The sequence below is a fragment of the Danio rerio genome, chromosome 8, assembly GCF_049306965.1.
Source record: "Danio rerio strain Tuebingen ecotype United States chromosome 8, GRCz12tu, whole genome shotgun sequence".
NCBI classification, from domain to species: Eukaryota; Metazoa; Chordata; class Actinopteri; order Cypriniformes; family Danionidae; genus Danio; species Danio rerio.
Window position 1 is genome coordinate 13,941,434 of NC_133183.1, and position 25,520 is coordinate 13,966,953.

At 36.3% G+C, this 25,520-nt stretch overlaps 1 protein-coding gene across 2 annotated transcripts in view; it reads right to left on the reverse strand.

Annotated features, from left to right (window-relative positions):
- The window catches only part of phf19 (PHD finger protein 19), a 63,091-nt gene that overhangs the window by 23,621 nt on the left and 13,950 nt on the right, over positions 1 to 25,520 (reverse strand). Inside the window, exons 6-13 of one of the 2 annotated variants that reach the window (XM_005166852.4) lie at positions 24,252 to 24,400; positions 21,439 to 21,534; positions 16,939 to 17,007; positions 16,244 to 16,364; positions 13,792 to 13,859; positions 11,345 to 11,494; positions 9,681 to 9,750; positions 873 to 958 (exon numbers count right to left, since the gene is read on the reverse strand). In XM_005166852.4, coding sequence (XP_005166909.1) covers positions 873 to 958; positions 9,681 to 9,750; positions 11,345 to 11,494; positions 13,792 to 13,859; positions 16,244 to 16,364; positions 16,939 to 17,007; positions 21,439 to 21,534; positions 24,252 to 24,400 — 809 coding nt within the window. The remainder of the gene's footprint in view (positions 1 to 872; positions 959 to 9,680; positions 9,751 to 11,344; positions 11,495 to 13,791; positions 13,860 to 16,243; positions 16,365 to 16,938; positions 17,008 to 21,438; positions 21,535 to 24,251; positions 24,401 to 25,520) is intronic. The other variant, NM_001128526.1, reaches the window with a different exon arrangement.

Consider the following 25,520-nt stretch of genomic DNA (forward strand, 5'->3'; position numbering starts at 1 on the left):
AAGGATTCAAATCAAAGGTAATGAGGAAAGGTTAAGCGTGCCGTGATGAAAGCAGACTGAATTTAATTGAGACCTCATTATGAACATTGACTGAAAGGCGACAATTAATTTCTGGTGCTTTTTTTTACCACAGGTGAGACAACTTTATCATAAAAAATGAAGGCCAGACGTATCGAATGAGCCATCAAAGCCCAAGCATGCAGATTTCTGTATTAGGCGTTTAATTGTTACGATGCGCCTCGAGGTTTTGATGCATTATGAAGTCACTAAAGAGGACAAGGGTGAATAATGATCTAGCAGGACAGTGTTAAACGATCTGCATGTTTAAAATGCAGTGTTCAGAAAACATGAGTGACAGGATTTGAATTCATTAAATCTTTTATTAGCATTAGATATGGGTGGAATGACCAATAATTTATATAACAGTGTGTGTGTGTGTTAGGGCTGTGCAATATTTAAATATTTAAATATATTTAAATGTAAAATATTTAATAAGATTTTAATTTATAGATATTTAATTCATATTTTATTATACAGTATATGTACAGTTTTTAACTTTATTTATAATTAAATTAGTTTTTATTATAATATGGTTCTGTTTTGTCATTTTAATTATTATTATATTTTTTAAATATGTCTATAAATAAAAAAATTAAAAACTAAAAATTAGATCAATTTCAGCAAGTAGTTTAATTTTTTTGTTTTTTGTCAACTTCTTTGTAAATGTAATTTCAGTTTGAGAAAGTCAAATATTGAGTCAAATAGTCAAATATTTTAAAAAAATATAGTGCAATAAAACAGTTTCACATTTGTGAATGATTTAGCCACAAAACAGAAAAAGCCATCTGTGTGAAGTATGAAGTTGAATTTACCTCTTCAAGCTCTGAAGCTCGTCCAGCGTGAAGTCGAAGATGTTGGCCATATGATGGTTGGTGCTCCAGCTGGAGGTGAGGTCATTCTACAATGACATCACAAACAAAGCATGAAATACTAATGTTAAATTCATTATGCTGCATCAGCTCTTTGTCATTAGGATGAAGCCGATAATCACAGCTTTGATTATGATGATCAGAGCCGTCATGGCTGTTACACTCAGTCTAATGGCATGTCTGAAGTTGTTCATGGCATTATTAGCTGCTCTGCCTGCAGTGTCGAGATCTGTGATTTAGCCTGGAGACTGGAGACCTCAGGAGGATTTGTCCGTTAAATGCTTCAGAGGATCAATGTAATCCTTTTGAGAAAATGCAGAAAGAGAGGGCCGGGGAGCGACAAACTAAAAGTAGCATCAATTGAGAGGTCTGAGATATTGAAAAAACTTCTTGTTTGGAATGTTAAAAACTTAACTTTTTAAAAATGTGTTTTTTTTGTGTGCTGGCATGTCACAGATAAATAAATATGACACCTTAAACTGCCATATAGGTGGTGACGAGTCCATGTCTTAGTGAGTGATTCAATGATTCGGTTTATTAAAATGATTCTTTAAAAGATTAATACATTTCAAAACATTGATTCATTTAATTTCCTAGATGGGTTGCGGCTGGAAGGGCACTGCGTAAAAACTTGCTCAATAAGTTGGCAGTTCATTCCGCTGTGGCGACCCCGGATTTATAAAGGGACTAAGCCGACAAGAAAATGAATGAATGAATGATTTTTTTAAAAACAAAGAAAATAAGGTGCTGTTTCCAAAATCACCTATAAGATGTCTGAAATCACAAATTTCAGATACACATACCTATACAGTTTGTAAAAAGCAGTATGTGAGCTGATATGCATGTCTAAATTCACAGTATTCGATAAACAGCAATCTAGTAGTAAGTGGATGACACTTTACTATCCCATGGCCACAGAAGAGAATTTATGAATTGGAGTAAAGTGATGCAACTGACACAGAAAGGTGATGTGATTATGGCAAATGAAGAATTTAGTATATCCCAAATCCATTCATACCATATAGAATGTACTATTCTATAGGTCATGAAGTAAGTTCAAATTTGGATGTAGTACCTACTATAGACTATTTTGAGGGATGTAAACCAAAACAGTGGTCCCAACGTATTTCCTGTTCTACATTTTTTATTTCTATAGCTCCCAAGAATCCAAAAAGAGCCACATATTGATAAATAATGTTATGATAGCTGGTTTAACATTAAGTTATGATTTAATAGCCTCTTGTAACAGTTATGCAATTGTTTGTTAAAAAGCAGGAAATGTTTATTGGCCAATGATATGACCACATTGAAATGGTCTATAGTAGTATGCAGTTTCAGATGCAGCTCCACTGTATAATAGGTACTAAACATGGCTTGAAACTACTTCACAACAAGGTCTATGTATCAATGAAATCATAAGTCCACGGCATTTGAAAAGTAAGTGAAAAGAATTTAAAAGCCTTTATTAACATTGCTAGAGTGGCGTGGTGGCACACTGGGTAGCGATGTTGCCTCAGCAAGAAGGTTGCTGGTTCGAGCCTCGGCTGGGTCAGTTGGCATTTCTGTGTGGATTTTGCATGTTCTACCTGTGTTGGCATGGGCTTCCTCCGAGAGCTCTGGTTTCCCACACAGAGCAAATATATGTGCTATAGTTATGTTACTGCTAATTGTAAATTATACTGGAGTTTTAGAGGCAGCTACTATTACATTCAGACATTTTTTGATGAACGCTTCGTTCCTCTTACGTAAGACCTGTTCCTTGTATAATCTCAAACTCAATATTACAAAAAAGGAATACTAAGTCACTATTTTGGAGATCTCCAGGCATGCTTTAGTTAGATTTTTTGTGAAGTGACATAATCTTGGCTGCCACATTGTTAAAAACAACACTTACAACATTAATTTAGGTAACCCATATCGCAAAATCTAACCCTAACCCTAAACTACCTACCTACTTGGTCAGTAGCATATCATTTTTAAAGCAGCTTTGAGTGCAGCTAATTTATTTTCCTAGCTTGACTAGGGTGTCATTTACACGACAAAGATTTCAGTCAAAAAAAGAAACCTTTTTCCTGTGTTTTGCTAGATAGTTAACATGACAATGGTGTTTTGTTACTAAAAATGTATAAATCTTAAAATCTATTACAAATTTTATTACAACTTAAACATTTTTTTTGAAAATGCTACCATTGTCATTTCCATTTAAACACCCGAAAACTAAAGTTTTTGAAAATTATGGTATCATGTACACTCACTGGCCACTTTATTAGGCTCACATGTCCAACTGTTAATACAAATCTCTAATCAGCCAATCACATGGCAGCAGCTCAATGCATTTAGGCATGAAGACAAGGTCAAGACGACTTGCTGCAGTTCAAACCGAGCATCAGAATGGGGAAGAAATGTAATTTAAGTGGCTTTGAATGTGGCATGGTTGTTGGTACCAGCCCGTCTGAGTATTTCAGAAACTGCTGATCTACTGGAATATTCACGCACAACTATCTCTAGGGTTTACAGGGAATGGTCTGAAAAAGAGAAATTATCCAGTGAGCGGCAGTTCTGTGGGAGCAAATGCCTTGATGATGCCAGAGGTCAGAGGAGAATTGGCCAGACTGGTTGGAGCTAATAGAAAGGCAACAGAAACTCAAATAACCACTCGTTACAACCGAGGAATGCAGAAGAGCAACCCTGAATGCACAACATGTCCAAGCTTGAGGCAGATGGGCTACATCAGCAAACGACCACACCGTGCCACTCCTGTCAGCAGGAACAGGAAATTAAGGCTACAATTCACACAGGCTCACCAAAAAATGGAAAATAGAAGATTGGGAAAATGTTGCCTGGTCTGATGAGTCTGCTGCGACATTCAGATGGAAGGGTCAGAATTTGGCGTCAACAACATATAAGCATAGATTCATCCTGCCTTGTAACAACGGTTCAGAGTGGTGTTGGTGATGTAATGGTGTGGGGGTTATTTTCTTGGCACACTTTGGGCCCTTTAGTATCAATTGAGCATCGTGCCAACATATCAGTCCAATACAGCACCTTTCGTATGTGATGGAACGGGAGATTCACATCAAGAATATGCAGCCGACAAATCTGCAGCAACTGTGTGATGTTATCATGTCAATATGGAACATATGTTATCAATAATTGACATGATCAATATGTTATCATGTCAATTATAGAGTATGTGACAGTGTTGCTGCTCAAGTGTTTGCTAATGTTAATGTTTAATCATTAAAATGTGGATTTACTTCACATTACAACCAACAGCAGAAATTCATCATATACACACACGACATTCCTAACAGATACTTTCTAACACTTCTTAACAGGTAATGTTTACCAACATGTTGACAGTGCTAATGTCACCGACTCGGTCCCAGTCATTCCCCTCGCTGGCCAGCAGAGGTCATCATCACCGGACTTCTAACTTTACGTCATCCACTTACACTAACAGCATGCACACCTACAGCTCATTCAGTTGATGACCCACTCTCACACATATAAGCAGCAGACACACTCCAGTTCATTGCGAAGTCTTGTTCTGCCCCGGCTAACACTACTGAGCGTTTCTCAGCCTTGCCTGTTTCCCTGTTGCTACCTTGCTTTGATTATCGACCTTGTCCTGCCTGCCGCCTGCCTTGTACCTTTGCCTGAATCCCGACTCTGATCCATGCCGCCTACCTTGAACTCTAGCCTGCACACTGCCTTTGACCCATGCCTGCATACTGATCCTGTGTTTACCTGCCACGAGGCCTACGACCATATACTACTGTGTTTGATGTGAGTTCGCACACGCATTACATCTGTGTGCTATTTGTTATTAAACTGTGTTTAATAAAAATACTGCAAATGGATCCCACTGTGTCAGCCACTTCGTAACAGCTAAATACTAGCCTAACATATGCAATACAGAGCTTTTGGTCGTTTTTGGTAAACGTTGTGCTGTAGATGTGAAACTTTTCTACAACACAAGGGGAAAAACTTTTTACGTTGTTTTTTCATCAGTGTCATGTAAACGTAGCCTAGAGAGCAACTACTTGAGATCATAGTAGCTTGTAGCCTAGCTTTCGATGTAGCTTCACAAAAAATGAATGAAAAAGTGAGGGAGAGAAGAAGCAACACATCAGAAAATAAGGAGAAATGCAGGGGCTGCATGGCAGCAGGTGTCACAAAACAAAAAGAGGATCACCACAGGGTGCAGAGACATGCTAGAGAAAGCCAGGAGAAGATATCGAAGAGAAAACTTCACACAGGTCATATTTAAATCGGCTTTAAGTCTGCATACAACAAACCTTAAGGAGAAATGGCTTAAAAAAAATGAGCAGCAATTCACCAGGCAGCATGAAGGCAAGCTGGTGAGGGATTCGAGAAACTTTAAGAAGTGCTAGAAAATACAATCTGAATATGAGAGGCTAGGATTTGCACTGACAGGTCAAGCATATAGCGCAACTTTGCCTGCTCATGAATCTGAGGACTGCACGAACTGAATTATTTAGTCTGTGTGTGTGTGTGTGTGTTCTAGTGATAGATCAATATATCAGCTAGGTCAAGTTTCCCAACATGGGGTTTTTGAGCTGATAAAAAGCTAATAATTAATTAAAGCATCAAATATAACGTTATAATACTTTAAAAAAGAACATCTAAATAAAACAAAATACATGTGTATATGTTAACGTATACGTATATGTATATATATTTGTTTACGTATTGACTAATGAACATTGAACAATGTCATTGAACATGCAAATGTGTGGTTAAATTATTAAAACTGTACTTGAAGTGGTAATTCAAGCATATTTAAGTCAGTTAAGTAAAGACACTAACAACATTGTGAAAGGATTTCTAAGAGTTTTCAATTATTTTGATCAAAATTAGGGACAATTTAATTTCAGCAGTTTTGATAATGTTTTATGTTGTCATTCAACATTTGCACTAAAGTTTTAATGATCTAGTTGCAAAATCTAAAGCACGTGGCACAAAAGCGTGTCTGAATCTAATTTTGCTATTTTAAGGACGGAACAATAGCCTCTGCACCGCAGCGCATGGTCTATCAGAGTTGTGCTTATTCTCTTATTGAGTTATGGGTATGTTTTAATTATAACGTGCGTTATAACAATCAGTCTCATCTCCCATTCCCTTAAGAGTCAGTTTCATTGTGCACATTTGCTATTTACATGGCGGACTTTGTAAGCGGAAAAACTGAATGCTTTACTAGTGAGAAAACAATTAAACAAGCCATCTATGAGGATAAAGATCGAACTTCCTCCATTCGGCCTCTTTACTTTCTCTTTACTTTACTTTTACTCTTTACTTTCATGGATAAGGATTCGGTGATGTACACACTCCACTAAAGACATGTATTAGCCTACATATTTATTTTGTTTGTTAAGCGCAATGATTTTTTCAAAACTATTTCTAAATTCAGTTATTTCCAGCAAACACATAAATAAACAATAATAACAAAATGTGGTAAAAAAAAAAAAGAGTTACATCCAAACACACGTCCTTTGTCCCGTATGGTCCAAAACCTGACAGGTTAAAACAAATATAAATATATATATATATATATATATAATAAATAATACTGCTAATAATAACATTATACAAACGCAAATTGTCATGAATACACTTTGAAAATCCCCCCGAGATAAAGAAGGCATGGAGGCAGTGGTTTTTATATTTGTGTAGTAAATAATAAGAAAAGATATTTGCGTATTGCTGTACATCCTGTGTGTATTAGGCAATGTGTACTCGTTTAAGGAGCAGAACTAACATGCTCTGCGCTGGACTTTTAGTCTGTTTTAGTTCCTCAAAACAGCAACGCACCAACAATGTGCCTTAACACACCTCCTTTCTAGACTGGAACACCCATGAACAGCGTGGTGCAAAACGAGGAAATTAGGGTTGCGCTGGTCTGAAAATAGCATCTTGTATCAAGTGTATGATAGGGCCCAAAAAGTCTTGAATTTTGGTACATTTTTTAAATGAATTTGAAAATAGTCTCTAATTCTAACAACGCTATCTCACGGCAATTGAAAGCTTTGATTTTGTGACTAATTTGTATGAGTTTGTATGATCTCATTCATAAATTTAGTATGATTTGCTCCTCCCCCAATAACGGATGGGTTTAGGGGTGGGGTTTGTGGCCATGCCTCCTTTTTAAAATCATATATTTTTGTACAAATTAGCTCGAACTACGAATGAGCCATTAAAGGACCATGACACCCCCCTCTTTCGGTTAAAGTCTACTTCAGAATTTTTTCAAAAGATGCATGATTAATGGGCGTGGAGCTCCGCGAGCATCGGGCAGGAGTGGGCGTGGCCAGCAGGGGAGAAGGGGAGCGAATAACTGCTGTTGTCAGTTAGCTCACAAAATGAGACACAAAGAGGAGACGCATGAGTTTATAGTTTACATAGTTAAAATGCAAAGAAATGAACAGTGATTTAATGCCCTGCTACATTTGTTATTCGTAATTTCATATACAGACAACCACAATTTATATCATTATAAAGATAATCGTGTTCATGTAAACACTATAAATGAGGACTTCTCCCTCAATCCCCGTATCCAGCAGACTCAGTGCAGCAGGTCTCCTGACCCGTCTATTTTAACCATTAACCCTGCTGGTAATCTGGAGGATTTAGGCAAACACAGCAGCACGGCGATGTGTCTGAATGTGAACGAACTCCTGATTAAAGACAGCGTCCGCCATTCTCTAATTCTCGTGCTGCTCTCCCGATAAAAATGCTTGCAGCACACACACAGCTTTGCTGTATGATCGGCCCTGACAAGATCGCGGGGGAAAGCATGCAACAAACCCCGTGGATGATGGAAACAAACGCATATGAGCCTTCATGAACGGCTAAATACTGTGTCGTGGTTTCCGTATCTCTCAGCTCGAGCTTAACACTGGCAGGTCTGGCAGGTCTCATGAATAATTAAATAGTTTTTCATTCAAAAATAAAAACTACTATTTACTATTTCCAGGGTTTCGGCACCACTGTGATAAGGTTCTTCTTAGTTGTGGGAAAAAGAAGACAGGGTCGGCGATTCAGGTAAATAGTAGCCGCCACTGTCTCAACCTGCCCCCCTACTTTTCGGGTGTTCGATCATGGCTTCCCTACCACAGTTAAGTTTCCTCATGAGATCAGGCTGTTCTAACCACAGCTGTGCATTATATTAGCAGCTATACTGGTATCAGCCAATAAATTTTTTTTTTTTTTTTTCAGCTTTAGTGGCTCAGCAAGAAAATTATTTGGCTGATATCTTTAAGCCAATAAATTATGGACTATTTCTGCCAGTTGATTCAGTTTAGCTGTGTGCTGCTGGCCTTAAGAATTTTGATTGGTGCCATTTTGGCAATTTGTAAATGGAAAGAAAGATTTTGATGTTTTCTTGTTTTATGCAGTTAAGAATTTTATCTAAAATAATTTGTCCACTGTATTTGGTTCACCTTAGTTTTCGTAATTAGGCTCTCAATTTTATTTTTTGAAGATGTATATTTATCAGACTATTAATAAGTTATCAGACTATCAGACTATTTATCAGACTATTAATAACTTCTGGCTGGGTCAGTTGCCATTTCTGTGTGGAGATTGCATGTTCTCTCTCTGTGTTGGTGTGGGTTTCCACTGGGTGCTCTGGTTTCCCCCACAGTCCAAAGACATGCAGTATAAGTGAATTGAATAAACTAAATTGGCCATAGTGTGTGTGTGAATGAGTGTGTATGGGTGTTTCCCAGTACTGGGTATGGCTGGAAGGGCATCCGCTGTGTAAAACAAATGCTGAAATAGTTAGCGGTTCATTCCGCTGTATTGACCCCTCAAATAGAAACTAAGCTGAAGGAAAATGAATGAAGGATAATTTTGAATTATGAAGTATATTTATATATCAATGAAGTATACTTTGATAAACAGGATGGTAAAAACAACTGAAATAGCATTGTTTTGTAAAATTAATGTTACTGTTGTCACTTTTATCTAATTAAAATACTTTTTTAAAGTAATAAAATAAAATCTTATTGGCCACTTTTGAATTTTAATGTATGAGCAAATATCCACTGGACTGACCTCTCTAGGTATCAATGAATCAACCACTAATAAATAGGGCTGGGTTGATAAACAATATTACAGTATATCAAATCACAATACATTTTATGTCAATAAAATGATAAGTTCTGGAATTTTTTACTCTATATTGATTTAGGAGCCAATCTCACAGCAGATTTTTACACAGATGCACCATATTTTTGTCAGAAAATATGTTGCACCATGTAATGGACCCTCATTTTTTTATTTGTGGCTTCAGTCTTTGTTGGGAAACTTTTAAAACTGGAAGCATTAACAACTGATATTGAAATATATATCATTATCGTTCAATATGGAAAATAATTATCGAGATTGTATTTTTGCCATATCGACCAGCCCTACTAATAAATACATTCATACAACATTCAAAAATAATGTTAAAAAATCTAATAATTCTGAGTATGTGTGTTCATTGGCATCCATTGCTTGGAATTCCTCAATCTAAGACTGGTCAGTAACTAATTTTCCTCTAAAATACAACTGATTACAAGATCCAGTTGGTCTTAACATAGTGGCTGTGCAACAATGCAGCTCAGAACCTTCTTTTATTACAGAGCAGTGGTCACTGTAACACACACTGTAAGACAGCAGACAAGAAAGGTCATGCTATACGGCTGGTGTGGCAATGAAGTGTTACCCAGATGAAAAGCTTACGTTAGGAATAGCATCTTCCAGCAGCCACTTGGCCCTCTTCTTCCTCCGCTTCTCTGCAGGATCAGAGTTACTGCAACACAGGAAAATGATAAACATTTTCTCAACATAAATGAGCAGAATAATGACTGAATAAACTCTCTAAATAAACAGTCAGTGCATTATCACCACCCACTAAAAGTGTTATTAAAGATGCGAGAGCTGAAACTATTAAAACAATTACAAGGCGATGTGGCTGTTATTTACTGCAAGCAGTGCGCAAATCCTAAAGGAACACCACTTTATTTTTGAAAACAGCTTCATTTAACAACTCCCATCGAGTTAAACAATTGAGTTTCACCATTTTTAAATACATTCAGCTGATTTCTGGGTCTGGTGGGAGTGGTTTTAGCTTACCTTAGCATAGATAATTAAATTGGATTAGACCATTAGCATCTTGCTTAAAAATTAATAAGCTTTTTTCTATTTAAAGCTGAACTCTTGTGTAGTTACATTGTGTGATAAGACTGACCAAATTAAAAGTTGCTATTTTCTAGGACGATATGTCTAGGAACTATACTCTCATGTATAATATGTGTAATAATCAAGAAACTTTGCTGTGGTGCCATGGCTGCAGCAGGTGCAATGATATTATGCAGTGCTTAAAAATCATTGTGACCACCTTTTTGCACAAGGAGCGTGCCTTACCACTATAGAAACATTTCTGAGAGATGATCCAGAACTATTTTTAATTGCTGCATAATATCATTACAACTACTACAGCAATAGCACGATGGCAAATTTCCTTATTATTATTATTAAAATAAAAACTTTCCATTTTCTGCCAGTCTTTGTCACTATGGAACAGCAGAAGATTCAAGCTTTGAATAGAACCATTATCTAAACTTAATTATCTAAACTTACCTAAACTCTTTGGTCATTATTGAGTGAGACAATTATTTTAATAATGTAATGTGTATTTATATAGCGCATTTTTATTGTGTATGGCTGTACACCCAAAGCGCTTCACAATCATGAGGGGGGGTTTCTCCACATCACCACCAGTGTGCAGCATCCACTTGGATGATGCGACGGCTGCCACAGGATAACGGCGCCAGTGCGCTCACCACACACCAGCTATTGGTGGAGAGACAGTGATAGAGCCAATTCGGTGGAAGGGGATGATTGGGAGGCCATGATCGTAAGGGCCGATAGAGGGACTTTGGCCAGGACACCGGGGTTACACCCCTGCTCTTTCACTAGAAGTGCCATGGGATTTTTAATGACCACAGAGAGTCAGGACCTCGGTTTAACGTCTCATCCGAAAGACGGTAATGGTCTAATCAGATTCAATGATCTATGCTAAGCTAAGCTACAAGTGCTCCCACCAGACCTAGAGATAATTTGACAAGATTCATACTAATGGTAAATAGAAACTGTTTAACTCTATTTCCAAACAAAGTGTTCCTTTAAGTCCCTTGGTAAAATAATAAAAGCTTTTATTTATGATCAGCCGACTGGATAATACACAAAAAGCCAATTAATTTCAATTTTATTGTGATAGATGTCTTGATGACCAGTCTCATGGATGAGTTTGTTTCCATCAACTAGAAGCACAGTTAATAAAAAAGAGGCACTAGAAAGAAAACAAAAGGTTGTCAGAAATGCTCAGAGATTGTGAAACTAACCTGCTTCTGCTGACTGCTTTTTTGCGTCCCCTATGTGCATCACTTTTTTGGGCCTTCTCTGGGTACAACTTAGATGGAGGGTTAGGAGGGACCCTCGTTCTTAGTCGGAAAATGCATTTCCTCTTCTTGATCTCCTTGCCGCAGAGAAACCTAAAACAAAAAGAAAACAAAATGTCTTAATAATAATAAATTTTAAAAAAAAGTTTAGACCCCCCCAAAAACATTTTGTCTTTTTTTTTCAAATGCTAGTTAATCAAAATAATACTTATTTTTGTTGTCACTGAAAAATCAAGGTTATTGCATGTTTCTACTTCAAAAATAAAAAAATTCTCATATCAATAAGAATTTTCTAGACAAGTAAAAAAGTTGTTGGCTGCGTCCAAAGTCAAATACTTCCCTACTATATAGTACGCAAGCTGAGTAGTCGGAATTCATAGAATTCGAGAAACAATATGCAAGAAGTACCTACATGACCTACTTCTTCCAGTGAGATTCTGTAGCCTTGAGCAATCATAAGCACGTGATTCTCTCGAAATTAGTTTAAAAATAAAATTCAATCAACTACAAATCCTAAATCTATAAAGAAAAACAGAAATTTTGTAATTACAGTAAATGCAAGTTAGTTAGTTTCTTTTTTTACATGGCTATATACAGTTGAAGTCAGAATAAATAGCCCCCTGAATTATTAGCCCCCCTGTTTATTTGTTTTCCCGTTTTCTGTTAAACAGAGATTTTTTTCAACACATTTCTAAACATAATAGTTTTAATAAGTCATCTCTAATAACTGATTTATTTTATCTTTGCCATGATGACAGTAAATAATATTTGACTAGATATTTTTCAAGACACTTCTATACAGCTATATAGAAAGTGACATTTAAAGGCTTAACTAGATTAATTAGGTTAACTAGGCAGGATAGGGTAATTAGGCAAGTTACTGTATAACGATGGGTTGTTCTGTAGACTAGCGGAAAAAAAATGCCTAAAGGTCTAAAAAATGATGTTCTTAAAATGGTGTTTAATTTTTTTTTTAAACTGCTCTTATTCTAGCCGAAATAAAACAAATAAGACTTTCTCCAGAAGAAAAAATATTATTAGACATACAGTGAAAATTTCCTTGCTCTGTTAAACATCATTTGGGAATTATTTAAAAAAGAGAAAAAAAGGGGGCAAATAATTCTGACTTTAACTGTATGAATGCATCAATCAATTGAAAAACAACATAAAAATCTGAAATATATATATATATATATATTATGTATCATAGATAAGTTGTAACTGGTATAAAAGCCACATTTTATCATTTGATTTTTGTTCACTTCCAATTCAACAGTCTAAAGGGAAATTAATTTAAAAATTAAATATCAAGCCAAAATATTATTATATTTATTTCATAATAAACATTACTAGGGTTGGGTAGATAGATGATGCCATTGTCCATCGCAGATAGACATCACGATGCTGAGCTGGTATTGCGATCCATCGCCCTGCCCTCTTCACAGCAGTAACCCTCTCGCGAAAAATACACACATCCCAATTTACACGAATACGTCTGAGTTTTAAAATGGCATTTTAGAATGAAAATTATCCACATCCACACTGACGTTTCATCTAGCATTTATGAAAAGATCTCGCCGTCCACACTATACCGCTGAAAACGCACATCACGTGACCACACACACACACACACAAACTCTGTCATGCGTTGCAGCGTCTGAACTCCAGCAGTAAGCCTAAAGAGCAGTGCATGTCGGACAGTTTATCAAGGATGTACCGCTGGATCATGTCTCACTATAGTTGTTAACCGTTATATTTAATTAATTGTGTTTTTATTTAACGACTCTTCTGTCTTTTGAATCTATCAGGCAACGTGTCACAGCATCAGTACACTGCTTCAATCTTTCGCTTTCATGCTTGTACTTAGTAATTTTAGCGTAAACCTCAAATACTGTTGGTTGGTTGATGTTGGTTTGTCGACGCTATTTTAACGACACAGATCACTCTGCCTAGTCACACCAGAGTCCTGCAGAAAAAGAGATTGACAGTTGGTAATTTGAGTGTAACTTATCTTTATTTATTTATGATTTGGTTATGGGTAAAACAAAGACCATGTTGGTCAGGTAGTTAAAACGATAGGGTACAAATATTTAACTCGCTATGAATTAATTAATTATTCATAAAAAATTTATTCACCAGCACCTATGATGATAATGCTATCGTCCATCACAATGTTTCACATTAGACATCGTACGATGCCAAATTGGTCGACATCGCCCAACCCTAAACATTATCAATGCAAATGTGTTTGCTTTGTTTTACTTGCTTTGAGTTAACAGCATTATATAAGCTGCTTTAGAAAATGTTGCATCACGATTAAGATGCTAAACACATTCAAAAAATAAAGTATGCTTTAACTTTAACCAGATAATCAAGACATTTTTTCTTACTTGCTTTTATAGTTGTTGAGAGCATCAAGAATTAACTGGCCTCGCTCAGGCAGAGGGGTATTGGAGAGCTGTAGATACAGAAACAGGTGAAAACATCTTTGAAAGAAACAGATTGCGATGTGGTGTTTTATTATAAGACGTTTCCTTTGCTGTTGCCTTGAGCTGTCATGTTCCAATGAAGACAAATGAAGCCCTTTGCTGTAGTTGTTAAGTCTTCCATAAAGCGAAGTGTGAGCAATTTAGCAGTGCTGTTTTCTCAGATTACATACGGCAACAAACAAGCGATTAGAGTGACAAGCGATGACGCACAATAAAAAAATGACGATTTTCACTATTCATTTCCTTCAAAGAAGCCTATTTTTACTGCCTCGCAATTAGAACTACAAACCACTAGCATTGTTATTGAATGTATGTTGTTGTTTTTGTTGTATGTTTTTGTATTTAATAGCTTTTAAATGTGAAGTGTGTCAGTTTTGCACCACTAGAGGATGAAAATAGAATTAAATGCCTAAAATGGTGTTGTTAGGGTGTTCCCTTATGGTAACTAGACTCACCGGCCACTTTATTAGGTACACCTTACTTGTACTGGGTTGGACCCCTTTTTGCCTTCAGAACTGCCTTACTCCTTTATGGCATAGATTCAACAAGGTACTGGAAATATTCCTCAGAGATTTTTGTCCATATTGACATGATAGCATCACACCGTTGCTGCAGATTTGTCGGCTGCACATCCATGATATAATTCTCCCATTACACCACATCCCTAAGGTGCTCTACTGGATTGAGATCTGGTGCCTGTGGAGGCCATTTGGGTACAGCAAACTCATTGTCATGTTCAAGACAAAACCAGTCTGAGATGATTCACGCTTTATGACATGGTGTGTTATCCTGCTGGAAGTAGCTATCAGAAGATGGGTACACTGTGGTCATAAAGGGATAGACATGGTCAGCAAAAATACTCAGGTAGGCTGTGGCGTTGACATGATGTTCAATTAGTACTAATGGACCCAAAATGTGCCAAGAAAATATCCCCCACACCATTTAACCACCACCAGCAGCCTAAACCGTTAGTACAAGGCAGGATGGATCCATGCTTTCATGTTGTTAATGCCAAATTCTGACCCTACCATTCCCGAATGTCATAGCAGAAATGAAGACTCATCAGACCAGGCAAGGTTTTTCCAATCTTCTATTGTCCAATTTTGGTGAGCCTGTGAGAATTGTAGCCTCAGTTTCCTGTTCTTAGCTAAGAGGAGGGGCACCCAGCGTGGTCTTCTGCTGCTGTAACCCATCAGCCTCAAGGTTGGACATGTTGTGCGTTCACAGATACTCTTTTGCATACCTCGGTTGTAACGAGTGGTTATTTGTGTTACTGTTGCCTTTCTTTCAGCTCCAACCAGCCATTCTCTTCTGACCTCTGGCATCAAGACATCTGCACCTACAGAATTGCTGTCACTGGATATTTTCTCTTTGTCAGACCATTCTCAGTAAACCTTAGAGATGGTCACGTGAAAATCCCAGTAGATCAGCAGTTTCTGAAATACTCAGACCAGCCCTTCTGTGTGCTGCTATGCAGTTGCTAGGTTGGTCCAGGTGTTGCTAAACATGTTCAAGAGTGTTTTGGATTTAACCTTATGGCTGCTAAGATGTATTGTGTGATAACTAGAACATTACTAAGATAATATTGCCATTGCTATGCAGTTGTTGTTACTAGTTTTAATAGGTGCTCTTTTATGGTTGCTAGGATGTACAGTTAAAGTAAGAATTATTAGCCCCCGTGTTTATTTTTTTTCCCCAATTTCTGTTTAATGGAGAGCAGATTTTTTTGTCAACACATTTCTAAACATAATAGTTTTAATAACTCATTTCTAATAACTGATTTATTTTATCTTTACCATGATGACAGTACATAATATTTTAATAAATATTTTTCAAAATACTTCTATACAGCTTAAATTGACATTTAAAGGCCTAACTAGGTTAATTAGGTTGACTAGGCAGGTTAGGGTAATAAGGCAAGTTATTGTATAACGATAATTTGTTCTGTAGACTAGCGAAAAAATATATAGCTTAAAGGGGCTAATAATTTTGACCTTAAAATGGTTTGTAAAAAATGAAAAACTGCTTTAATTCTAGCCGAAATAAAACAAATAAGACTTTCTCCAGAAAAAAAAATATTATCAGACATACTGTGAAAATTCCCTTGCTCTGTTAAACATCATTTGGGAAATATTAAAAAAAATTTCAAAGGGGGGCTAATAATTCTGATTTCAACTGTAGCCAAAGAGTTCTGGGTGTTGCTATGTAGTTGCTAGGTTGTTCTGAGTGTTGATATGTTGGTCTGGGTGTTTATGGGTTGCTAAAGTGGTTATCAAGGCAATACTAGGGTATTCTATGTGATACTACTATGTGAAGTCTGAGATCTTGGATGAAAAAGGTTTGAAAATATAACCTTGCCCATCTGGAAACGATCCCAGTTGTTGTTGATGAATGCTACGATCTCCTCCAGTTCAAAGTATTTCTTCTTACTTTGGACTCCCAGGTTGTAGAGGGCAAGATGGACCACATCCACCCTGCCAAAAAAAGTTAAAAGTGTAAAAATCTCATGAAAAATTCACTTTTAATTCAGATGTAGTCGACTATGTTTAGCCCTAAAGCGGAAAAGCTCTTAGATCATATGACACCCCCTAAATCTGCATGAAATTTCACATGCTAAAATGTTAAATAGAGTGTGCTTTTGTTCACAAGGCAAGGTCCATTTTAACACACTAGACTTTTTTTTAAAAAGGATAAAGCTTAAATCCCAACCGAGACTGGCTTCATACCTAAATATCCAACACATCCAGCTCACTGTATTTCAAGAGTAATCCCCTGCTATCATAAAAAAATCCTCTCAGCACCAAATCTTCGCTTCAAATGGCTATTCCTCATTTGGGACAAAAAGCAAGAATCAATGTCCAGAAAACTCTACGGCGAAAAAAAAAGACACCCTCTCTTTGCTTTCTGAAATAGCTGGGCGCTCCAGAGAAAAAGCTCCGGATGGAGGGCTCCAGTCCACATCAATCACATCCAACACTTTGACTACATAATTCTGACACGGATCTTGGCGCAATCACTCGCGAGGGGGAAAGAAGAGCTGCCATTTACCATCTGAGAGCCAGCCGCTTGATGTATTCCACTCCTTTATTGCACACCGCACAAATGAACAAGTAAAACCTGCGAGAAAAAGGGACAGAAAATGGAGTCATTTAAATTACACACCTTGGAGGGGTACAAATGGTGCTGCGACTGTGGAAAGATTGCGCTTGACAGTGTCATTACGATCTTTTAAAAATCCCCAGACGCATGTAATCTCGCCCATGTGCGACGCCGCATTAAGTTTGTGGCAATATTCACTAATCATCAGCGTTGAGATGTTGCAGCATTCATGGTTATAGCATTCATTGATCTTTTTGAAAAGAAATGGCTTATATTTTATTATATAATGAATAACGCCGACCCTAAATTTTAAGCAATTTTAATTTGTTTTAAGGAATTTTAATTTAATTATAAGGAATTTATCTTAAGCACGCAAAATAGCTAGGCAGTCCAACCCAATTATGGGATTTTTGAAGTTTAGAGACTGAAATTAAATGATTTAAATGCCTGTTTATTGATTAAGTTTTAGTACTAAAAGCTGGGTTTGTTTTGTCCAGTTAGAAATTGATTGCCAACAGTAACTGATACAGCTTTAAAGACAGACTTGTTGTGAGCTCTGAGGTTTTTAATCGATTCTATATGCTTTGCTTTTGCTTATTTTTCACCCTGAACCTTCTTATGGAGATTTTTGTCAGTTTCTTTGCTCATTTTTATTTATTTTATGTTTTAGGTAAGAAACATTATTACACTAAAGACATTCAGGACATAAATGCTAATGCAATATCTTATCTCAGTGTCATTTAAGAAAAAAAAGTCACGCATTCTTTGCTAAAAGAGTTCAATTTAGTTGGAAATTAGATACCGGATAAAAGAGATGTCTGATAATCTTGCTTATGAAACAATAACATATTTAATCAGAGGTAAAGCAGAGAGTTTTTTTTTTTAATTAGGTCCCATAGCAGTGCTGTATGGCTGTATATCATCACTGGTGGGACACTAAGGCACTCAGCCTGCAGCCTCGAACCAACGCACGCCTTCCACCAGTGCCGATATACAGCCATATCACACTTAAACTAGTTTGATATTGCTCATATAAATATTTATATATGTTGTTCTATTTTATATACACTCACACGCACATATATTGGTGAATTTTTATGTATTTTGTTTATAACTTATTTTAAATTTTATTTCTGTTTAATAACTGTTGGAGTGAGAAGTACAGGGTGGGCCATTTATATGGACACACCTTAATAAAATGGGAATGGTTGGTGATGTTAACAATCTGTTTGTGGCACATTAGTATATGTGAAGGGTAGGGGTGTAACGATACACTCAGCTCACGATACGATGTGTATCACGATATAATGTTCACGGTTCGATATGTATCACGATATTTGGAATAAAAATTGAAAATTTAACTGAAATGCAAATTTTACCAAGTAAACTATTTTTTATGTATTTCTTTTGTTTCAACTTGTTAAAATGAACCTTCTTTTAGAAAATATATTAAATAGGCTTGTCTCTGGAAAATAAAACTATTTAAAAACTTCTTAAAAAATATTATTGAAATGACAGAGACAAAATTAAGGAACAATTTAAGTAAAGGTGCAAAAAAAAAAAGCTTTCTATTCAATTGAATTTAACAGTAAGAGCTTATGGCTTTGCTTGGTCACTTGCATTTTTTGTGTGTGCAAAAACAAATCCACATTTCCAGGTAATCAGCAGTTCTATAAGATAATCCTGAACTTATGTGTGTCTGTCTGAGAGGTTTTTATGGATGGCTGTCTTCATGTTGGGCATGATGAGTGACAGGGTGGCCGTCTTTTCATTACACAGGACAGTCGTGACTCTTTCAGCAGTTTAGGCAGGTTTACTATTTCTTCAGCGTCGCTGATGTCGGCGCTATCAAGTGTATCATGTTGACGTGCATTTTGTGTACCTCTGTACTCAAAAGGGTTAATGCTCGTCGTAATCATAACTCTAAAATGCGATATGATTGTTTAAATAATGTGTACGTTTTCGGTTTCATTTCCACTGCTAAGTGCTGTTCATACTTCCCACGCGGCTCCTGAAAGATCACTCTGTTCCACAAACTAAATGATGTTTACTACTTTATTAGTCACAACCTGCAGGTTCTGTTCACTGAAGCAGACGCGCGCGTATGGCAAGCCGTTTTAGCATTTAAACTTTTGTTCTGACTATCCATAAATATATTCAATTCATATTTAATTAAATTCATTTAGAGATATCTCTAATTATATTTTGACTAGTCGAATTATAATTATGACTAGTCAAAATATAATTAGAGATATCTCTAAATATATTTATGGATAGTCAGATTAAAAGTTTTAAATGCCTAAACGGCTTGCCATACGCGCACTTCTATCATAGTCCGCCCTCTGTAGTAACAGAGTGTGTGATTTTGCGGCCGCCAATACATCATTATATGAAGACAGAATGATATTTTAGGGTGAATTGTACCTTATAAATACAGTATGTGACTCTTTCAACACCATTAGGAGGTATCCATGTCGCTGTGCAAAGTATGTAAATCACTGTGAAGACTTTAAAACTTAGAATGTTTGACCCAGGATGCGTGTCAAAAAGCGGACGAGTCTAAAGCAATGACTGTACAACCGAAATGTTGCCAGACGTCTGATTTTGAGAGGATGGGCCATCCTCTATTTCAACTCCACTCATCTTGGTCTGCTAACATTACTGCTGCTGCAATCTGAACTCACGTGCGACAGCAGGTGGAACGTAGCTCACGTGCAAACAGCTCAACTAATAAGAGAAAACGGACGTCATATCGTAATCAAATCGTCATAACGCCACGATGCATATCGAGACATTTTTGCATCGCAATAAATCGTACAACGATAAATCGTTACACCCCTAGTGAAGGGGCAAACTTTTCAAGATGGGTGGTGACCATGGTGGCCATTTCGAAGTCGCACATCTTGGATCCAACTTTTGTTTTTTCAATAGAAAGAGGGTCATGTGGCACATCAAACTTAATGTGAATTTCACAAGGAAAACAATGGTGTGCTTGGTTTTAAAGTAACTTTATTCTTTAATGAGTTATTTACCAGTTTCTGACCACTTATAAAATGTGTTTAATGTGCTGGATTGTCAATGCAATCCTCTTCTCCCACTCTTCACACACTGATAGCAACACCGCAGGAGAAATGCTAGCACAGGCTTCCAGTATCCATAGTTTCAGGTGCTGCACATCTTGTATTTTCACACCATAGACAACAAAGATAGTGGGGCCATCCACCACATAATGGGTGTCAGGTCCGAGCATTCTTAGATGAACAGTTTCCTGAAAAGTGGATTGGTCGTCGTGGGTTGAATGGCCCCCAAGGTCGCCCAATTTGACCCCCTTGGACTTTTATCTTTGGGGTCATCTGAAGGCAATTGTCTATGGTGTGAAGATGCAAGATGTGCAGCACCTGAAACTACGCATACTGGAAGCCTGTGCTGGCATTGCTCCTGTGGTGTTGCTAAAAGAGGAAGAAGAGGGTTGCATTGACAATCCAACACAACGGGCAGCACATTAAACTCATTTTATAAGTGGTCAGAAACTTGTAAATAACTCATATAAGAATAAAGTTACATTAAAACCAACACCATTCTTTTTCTTGTGAAATTCTCATTAAGTTTGATGTGTCAAATGACCCTCTTTCTATTGAAAAAACAAAAGTTGGATTCAAGATGGCCGACTTCAAAATGGCTACCATCGTCACTACCCATCTTAAAAAAGTTTGCCCCCTCACAGATACTAATGTGCCACAAACAGGACGTTAATATTACCAACCCATTCCCATTTTATTAAGGTGTATCCATATAAACGGCCCGCCCTGTCCATTCTAAAAATTAGTATATAAAAAGTTAATATTATCTACTGGTTTTGTAATAAAATTAAAAACAATAAAACATTTTTTTCCTAGTTTGGCATGTGGAGCAATTAAACACTTTTGACTTGTTTTATGCTTTTTAATTACACTTTTAAAGTCTATTTTATTTACACTTATGTGATTAGAATTATGTCGGTTTTATTGTAAGGATTTCAAAGTTGTTTTGTAAATATAGATAGATTGATCATTTTGTATGTTAGTGAGAGGTGTTGTTTTGTTGTAACATACACAAAAATCCCTATGGAAAATATGAACGTGAAAATACTTTCAGAACCAGCACCTCTGAGAAAGTAGGCAGACACTAAGTGCACTACATTGCAGTGTTTCATCATATTAATAAATCTAATAAAACTTGAGTTTGTGCATCGCATTGATTTTAGAAACTCCACCTCCAGACCCAATACAATCCCTAAAACATTTCTTCAGTGATATTTAATAACACAAAGTCAATTGCTTTTGCTGAAAAATTAATTGATTTGAAGGAGAAAATGAGAAATCCATATTGTAGGATGGCAGAACAGTGTTGCACAGATGCCAGTTGTTTTGTTGTGGTAAATTCAGTGATAAATGCAGCTCTTTAACATACCTATCTCCAAACATCATGGAGTCCTGTAGGCACTGCGTACACGCTTCATGAAACCACTGCTCACAGCGAAAGCATTGCAGCATTTTTAGATACCACCTGATGGGCAAATCACAGAATAAGAAATGAACTGTGTGAGGTTTCTTATCAGACACAAACCACAAAGGCCTAAACAGACCAATTACATCTAGCATAAACAAAAATAAAGTTAGGCAAAGCTAGTGTGTGTATAACAGCAACAATACATTCAGTTTGTAGTAGGTAACAATAACAACACCGCTTTTGTTATGGTTATTTTAAGGTAAATATAAAATGCTAATTTATATTTCACCTGATGACATTCATTCAGTATCACAGCGCGCACACAGTACAGGAAATGCTGAACAGTGTCACAGACTTTGACACAATAATCAGTTGACTACTTTTAGGAAGCAAAGTAAGGACTTTGTTTTTCTGCAGTCCTGTGGCAGTCCCTGTTTTGCCGCATGTTGCATAAAGCAATTTTGTTTTGATCAAAATGATTGCGCTGAGTGAGCAGACAGAAGCCGAGCACACGAGGCAGAGATGTGTGAGCACATTTGTCACGCTTTTCCTGCATTTCACTGAAACATGCAAACAAACCACTTCACTATCATTAATAAAACATTCCAGTGCTATCAAACACTGCTATCAAACACTGCACTATCCAATGCACTGAAACTATGATTTACTGTGCACGGAATCTGTCTTTATATTTACTAGAAACTTTTATTTTTGAAATTAAAGTGATTCGTTTCAGTATTAGTTTAAAAAAAATCAAGTTATGTCTTTTACATTTTTTCAGTTTTAAACAAATATATATGATGGAAAAAAATGACTGCATGTCTATAAATGAAGACTGATGTTTTTTCAGAAGAGGTGGAAAAGCATTATGAGATATTAAGGTATATTTTGAAGTTATTTAATCTTAAATGTAACTTGTTTGTGTAATTGGATGTACAAATCTTTCTTCTGTAAAATAAAATGATGGCAAACTTTATTTTATTCATTCATTTTAATTATTTTAATTATTTTTATTATCATTATTTTTATTTTGTTATCATCATTATTCATCTGTGAGGGGTTTAAATGTTTTACCATATGGTCCCACTTTATATGAACTGTCGATTATACCTGTGAACTTACATGTTAACTAGATGTGTATGTAGTATGTACAGTAACTACAGTGTATGTACATACTGGTACATAGCATTTACTTGTGTAACACTGGTGTAACTACACACATGTAACAACACACTGAATAGTATGCGTAAGTTCAAATGTATAACAGGAAATTGGTAACAACAACACTAAATAAGTACACATCTGTAACAAAAATTACATAGGTGCATTGTGTAACAACAATATAGTTGCAGGTGTTTTCCCACTTCCGCACATGTTTGCATACCATGTACCTCTAAACATTGTATTAGAATAAGAATGGCAGAATTAACGCTGCATTAGAAGGTTTCACCTTGTGATGCTAGTGTGATTTTAGGGTAAATCCATACGAACTGTCTACTCAATATAAAGTTTAAAATGGTCACAAATTACTGTGTAATATATAAAACCTAAGCATTTGTGCAACAGTTTAACAACAGTAAAATCCAGCAAAAAAAAGTATGTGTATATAGATATACACAAATGCCTTAATTTTTTAAGGGTAAAAAGTAGAATCACATCAGTAATACACATTAAAGGGGTAGTTTACCAAAGATTGTGTTATTAATGTCTTGTTACACATTTGAACTTACACATACTATTCAGCGTGTTGTTACATTTGTGTAGTTACACCAGTATTAAACAAGTAAATACTATGTACCAGTATGTACATACACTGTAGTCGCATACTACTTACACATCTAGCTACCATATAAGCGACACAATATTTCAACTAAATTTCAACTAAAATTTGTTTTATATAATTTTGACAATAACACTTTACTTTAAGTCTAATTGGTTAACTTTAGTAAATGCATAACCTAACATTACCCAACAACATGCAGTAAACATTACAGTATATATTAATTTATAAATTTTTATATTTATATATATTTATATATATATATATATATATATATATATATATATATATATATATATATATATATATATATATATATATATATAGTTTATATAGTTATAATAACGAAGACAATTGTTGTCTTTAATAATGTATTAGTTAAAAGTCCAGTCAAACAGGAGTCAATTTGCGCAGGATATTCGCTTGACTTATTTCATGCAGTCACTTTGATGCACTTAATTATCTACAACTTATGCACTGATTTTTTTACAGTTTATATGAGTTGCATTTGAACAAACAAAAAAACAGTTTGTTTAACTGTATAATTGATTTTAAGAAAAAAATTGTGATTCACATTTTAGCCAGAATCGTGCAGCCCTAGTGTGTTTATAAATTATAAAAACATTTACTTCTCACACATTTCAACAGACTACTTACCTTTTAGTAATTATTTTCAATATAAAGTAAAACTAAGATGTATTACCCACACTCAAAAGCAAAAAAATGACTTTGCTGCTTCTTCAAACTATTTAAAATGAGCTGAAAACTCAATTTTTGAGATTTGCTTGGCAAATGTAATTGTTTTATATTTATTTTACTTAAATTTGTTAACTTAATTATTTTGTGTTGGGATAACATCATAAAATTGTGCGGATACTATCATTTTTCACAGTGTATGTTAGACTTTCAGACACCCATTCGATTCTTTCCATAACAGTTTGACCTCTAGAAATCAAGTAAGAAAGACAGCAAAAATAAAGAGATGAAGACTCACTGCCCAGGTCCTCCGCAATAGCAATAGCACTGCTGATGGTTTGTGCGGTGCAAAGAGTCCCACTCGAGCTCCTCTGGATTATAGGTCAGCACCTGCTTCATGGCCTGCAGATCTTTGGCCAGCTGCCCTTTCTTCAAAGCTCCCCCTTTCTGACACATAAGAAAACACACACACACGTCAGCATTATCACATTCCTCAAACCCATTCATTTATATGCAAGTGGAAAGAGAAAACCAGGGTTCCCACACCACAATTCCCAGGACTTTTCCAATTAAAAATGTTCAGTTTGCCTATGATTTAACTATAAAGTAAGAAATAAATGTACTTTGTAAACAACAATGTGCCTCACACAGGTGAGTGGGTTTAATAAACCACCTGTAGAAATCACACTCTTTCATCTCTCTGACACTTACATCAGTTTTAACACATTTGCGCAACCATGGCTCATTCTGAAAACGTAGTCCAGTGGACGTTACTGGAAGCCCCAAATTATGTAGTCTGAGGTACGTATGGACGCATTTCATTTTTTAAGTGGACGCTGCGGGGATGTGTGACGCCGTTCATTTTCGTGCTTGCCGGCCGGCCGCTTACCTCTGTGTGGAGGGCTTTCAGCCAGTTGGACAGGCCTCTTGTGAGTTTACGCAAGATTGATGCAGGCGCGAACGGCGCAGGCTCAAACGGTACTCGCGAGAGACGTTCGAGATGTGAAAAAGCGCACACAGCGGCCTCTCGCGGATTCGCAAAAAACGCACAAATACGTACCTCCAGGGAAGTATTTTGCGGCCTCCAAAAACATCCGCTGGACTACGTTCTTCAGAATGCGCCTGGGTTTCATTTGCACCAGCCTCTTTCTTACAATCACTCCATATCTCTAATAAAAATTTATTTCTTAAGTGTGCCTAACACAGGTGAGTGGGCTTGACAAACCACCAGTAGAAACACTCATCTTTCTAGAAAGAACACTCTTGCTTACTCTAACACATAATTCACTGAGCATGAACAGTTCTGTTGAATAACTAGCACTTCTTGTGTGTGTTGCCTCTTCTTGATAAATCACTGAATGCCTCCTTAATTGTATGTAGCTTTGGAAAAAAGCTTCTGTTAAATTACAATATGTAAAAAAAAATATTTTGTTCGAAAATGCAGATCCTTTTCAGTGCGAAAACACCAATGTATATGTTGTTGAGACATATTTTGCTCTGGCTTCTTTTGCAACTACTTTGGTTGAGGAATCAAATAAACAATCCCTTGTTTAAAAAAAGATGTTTT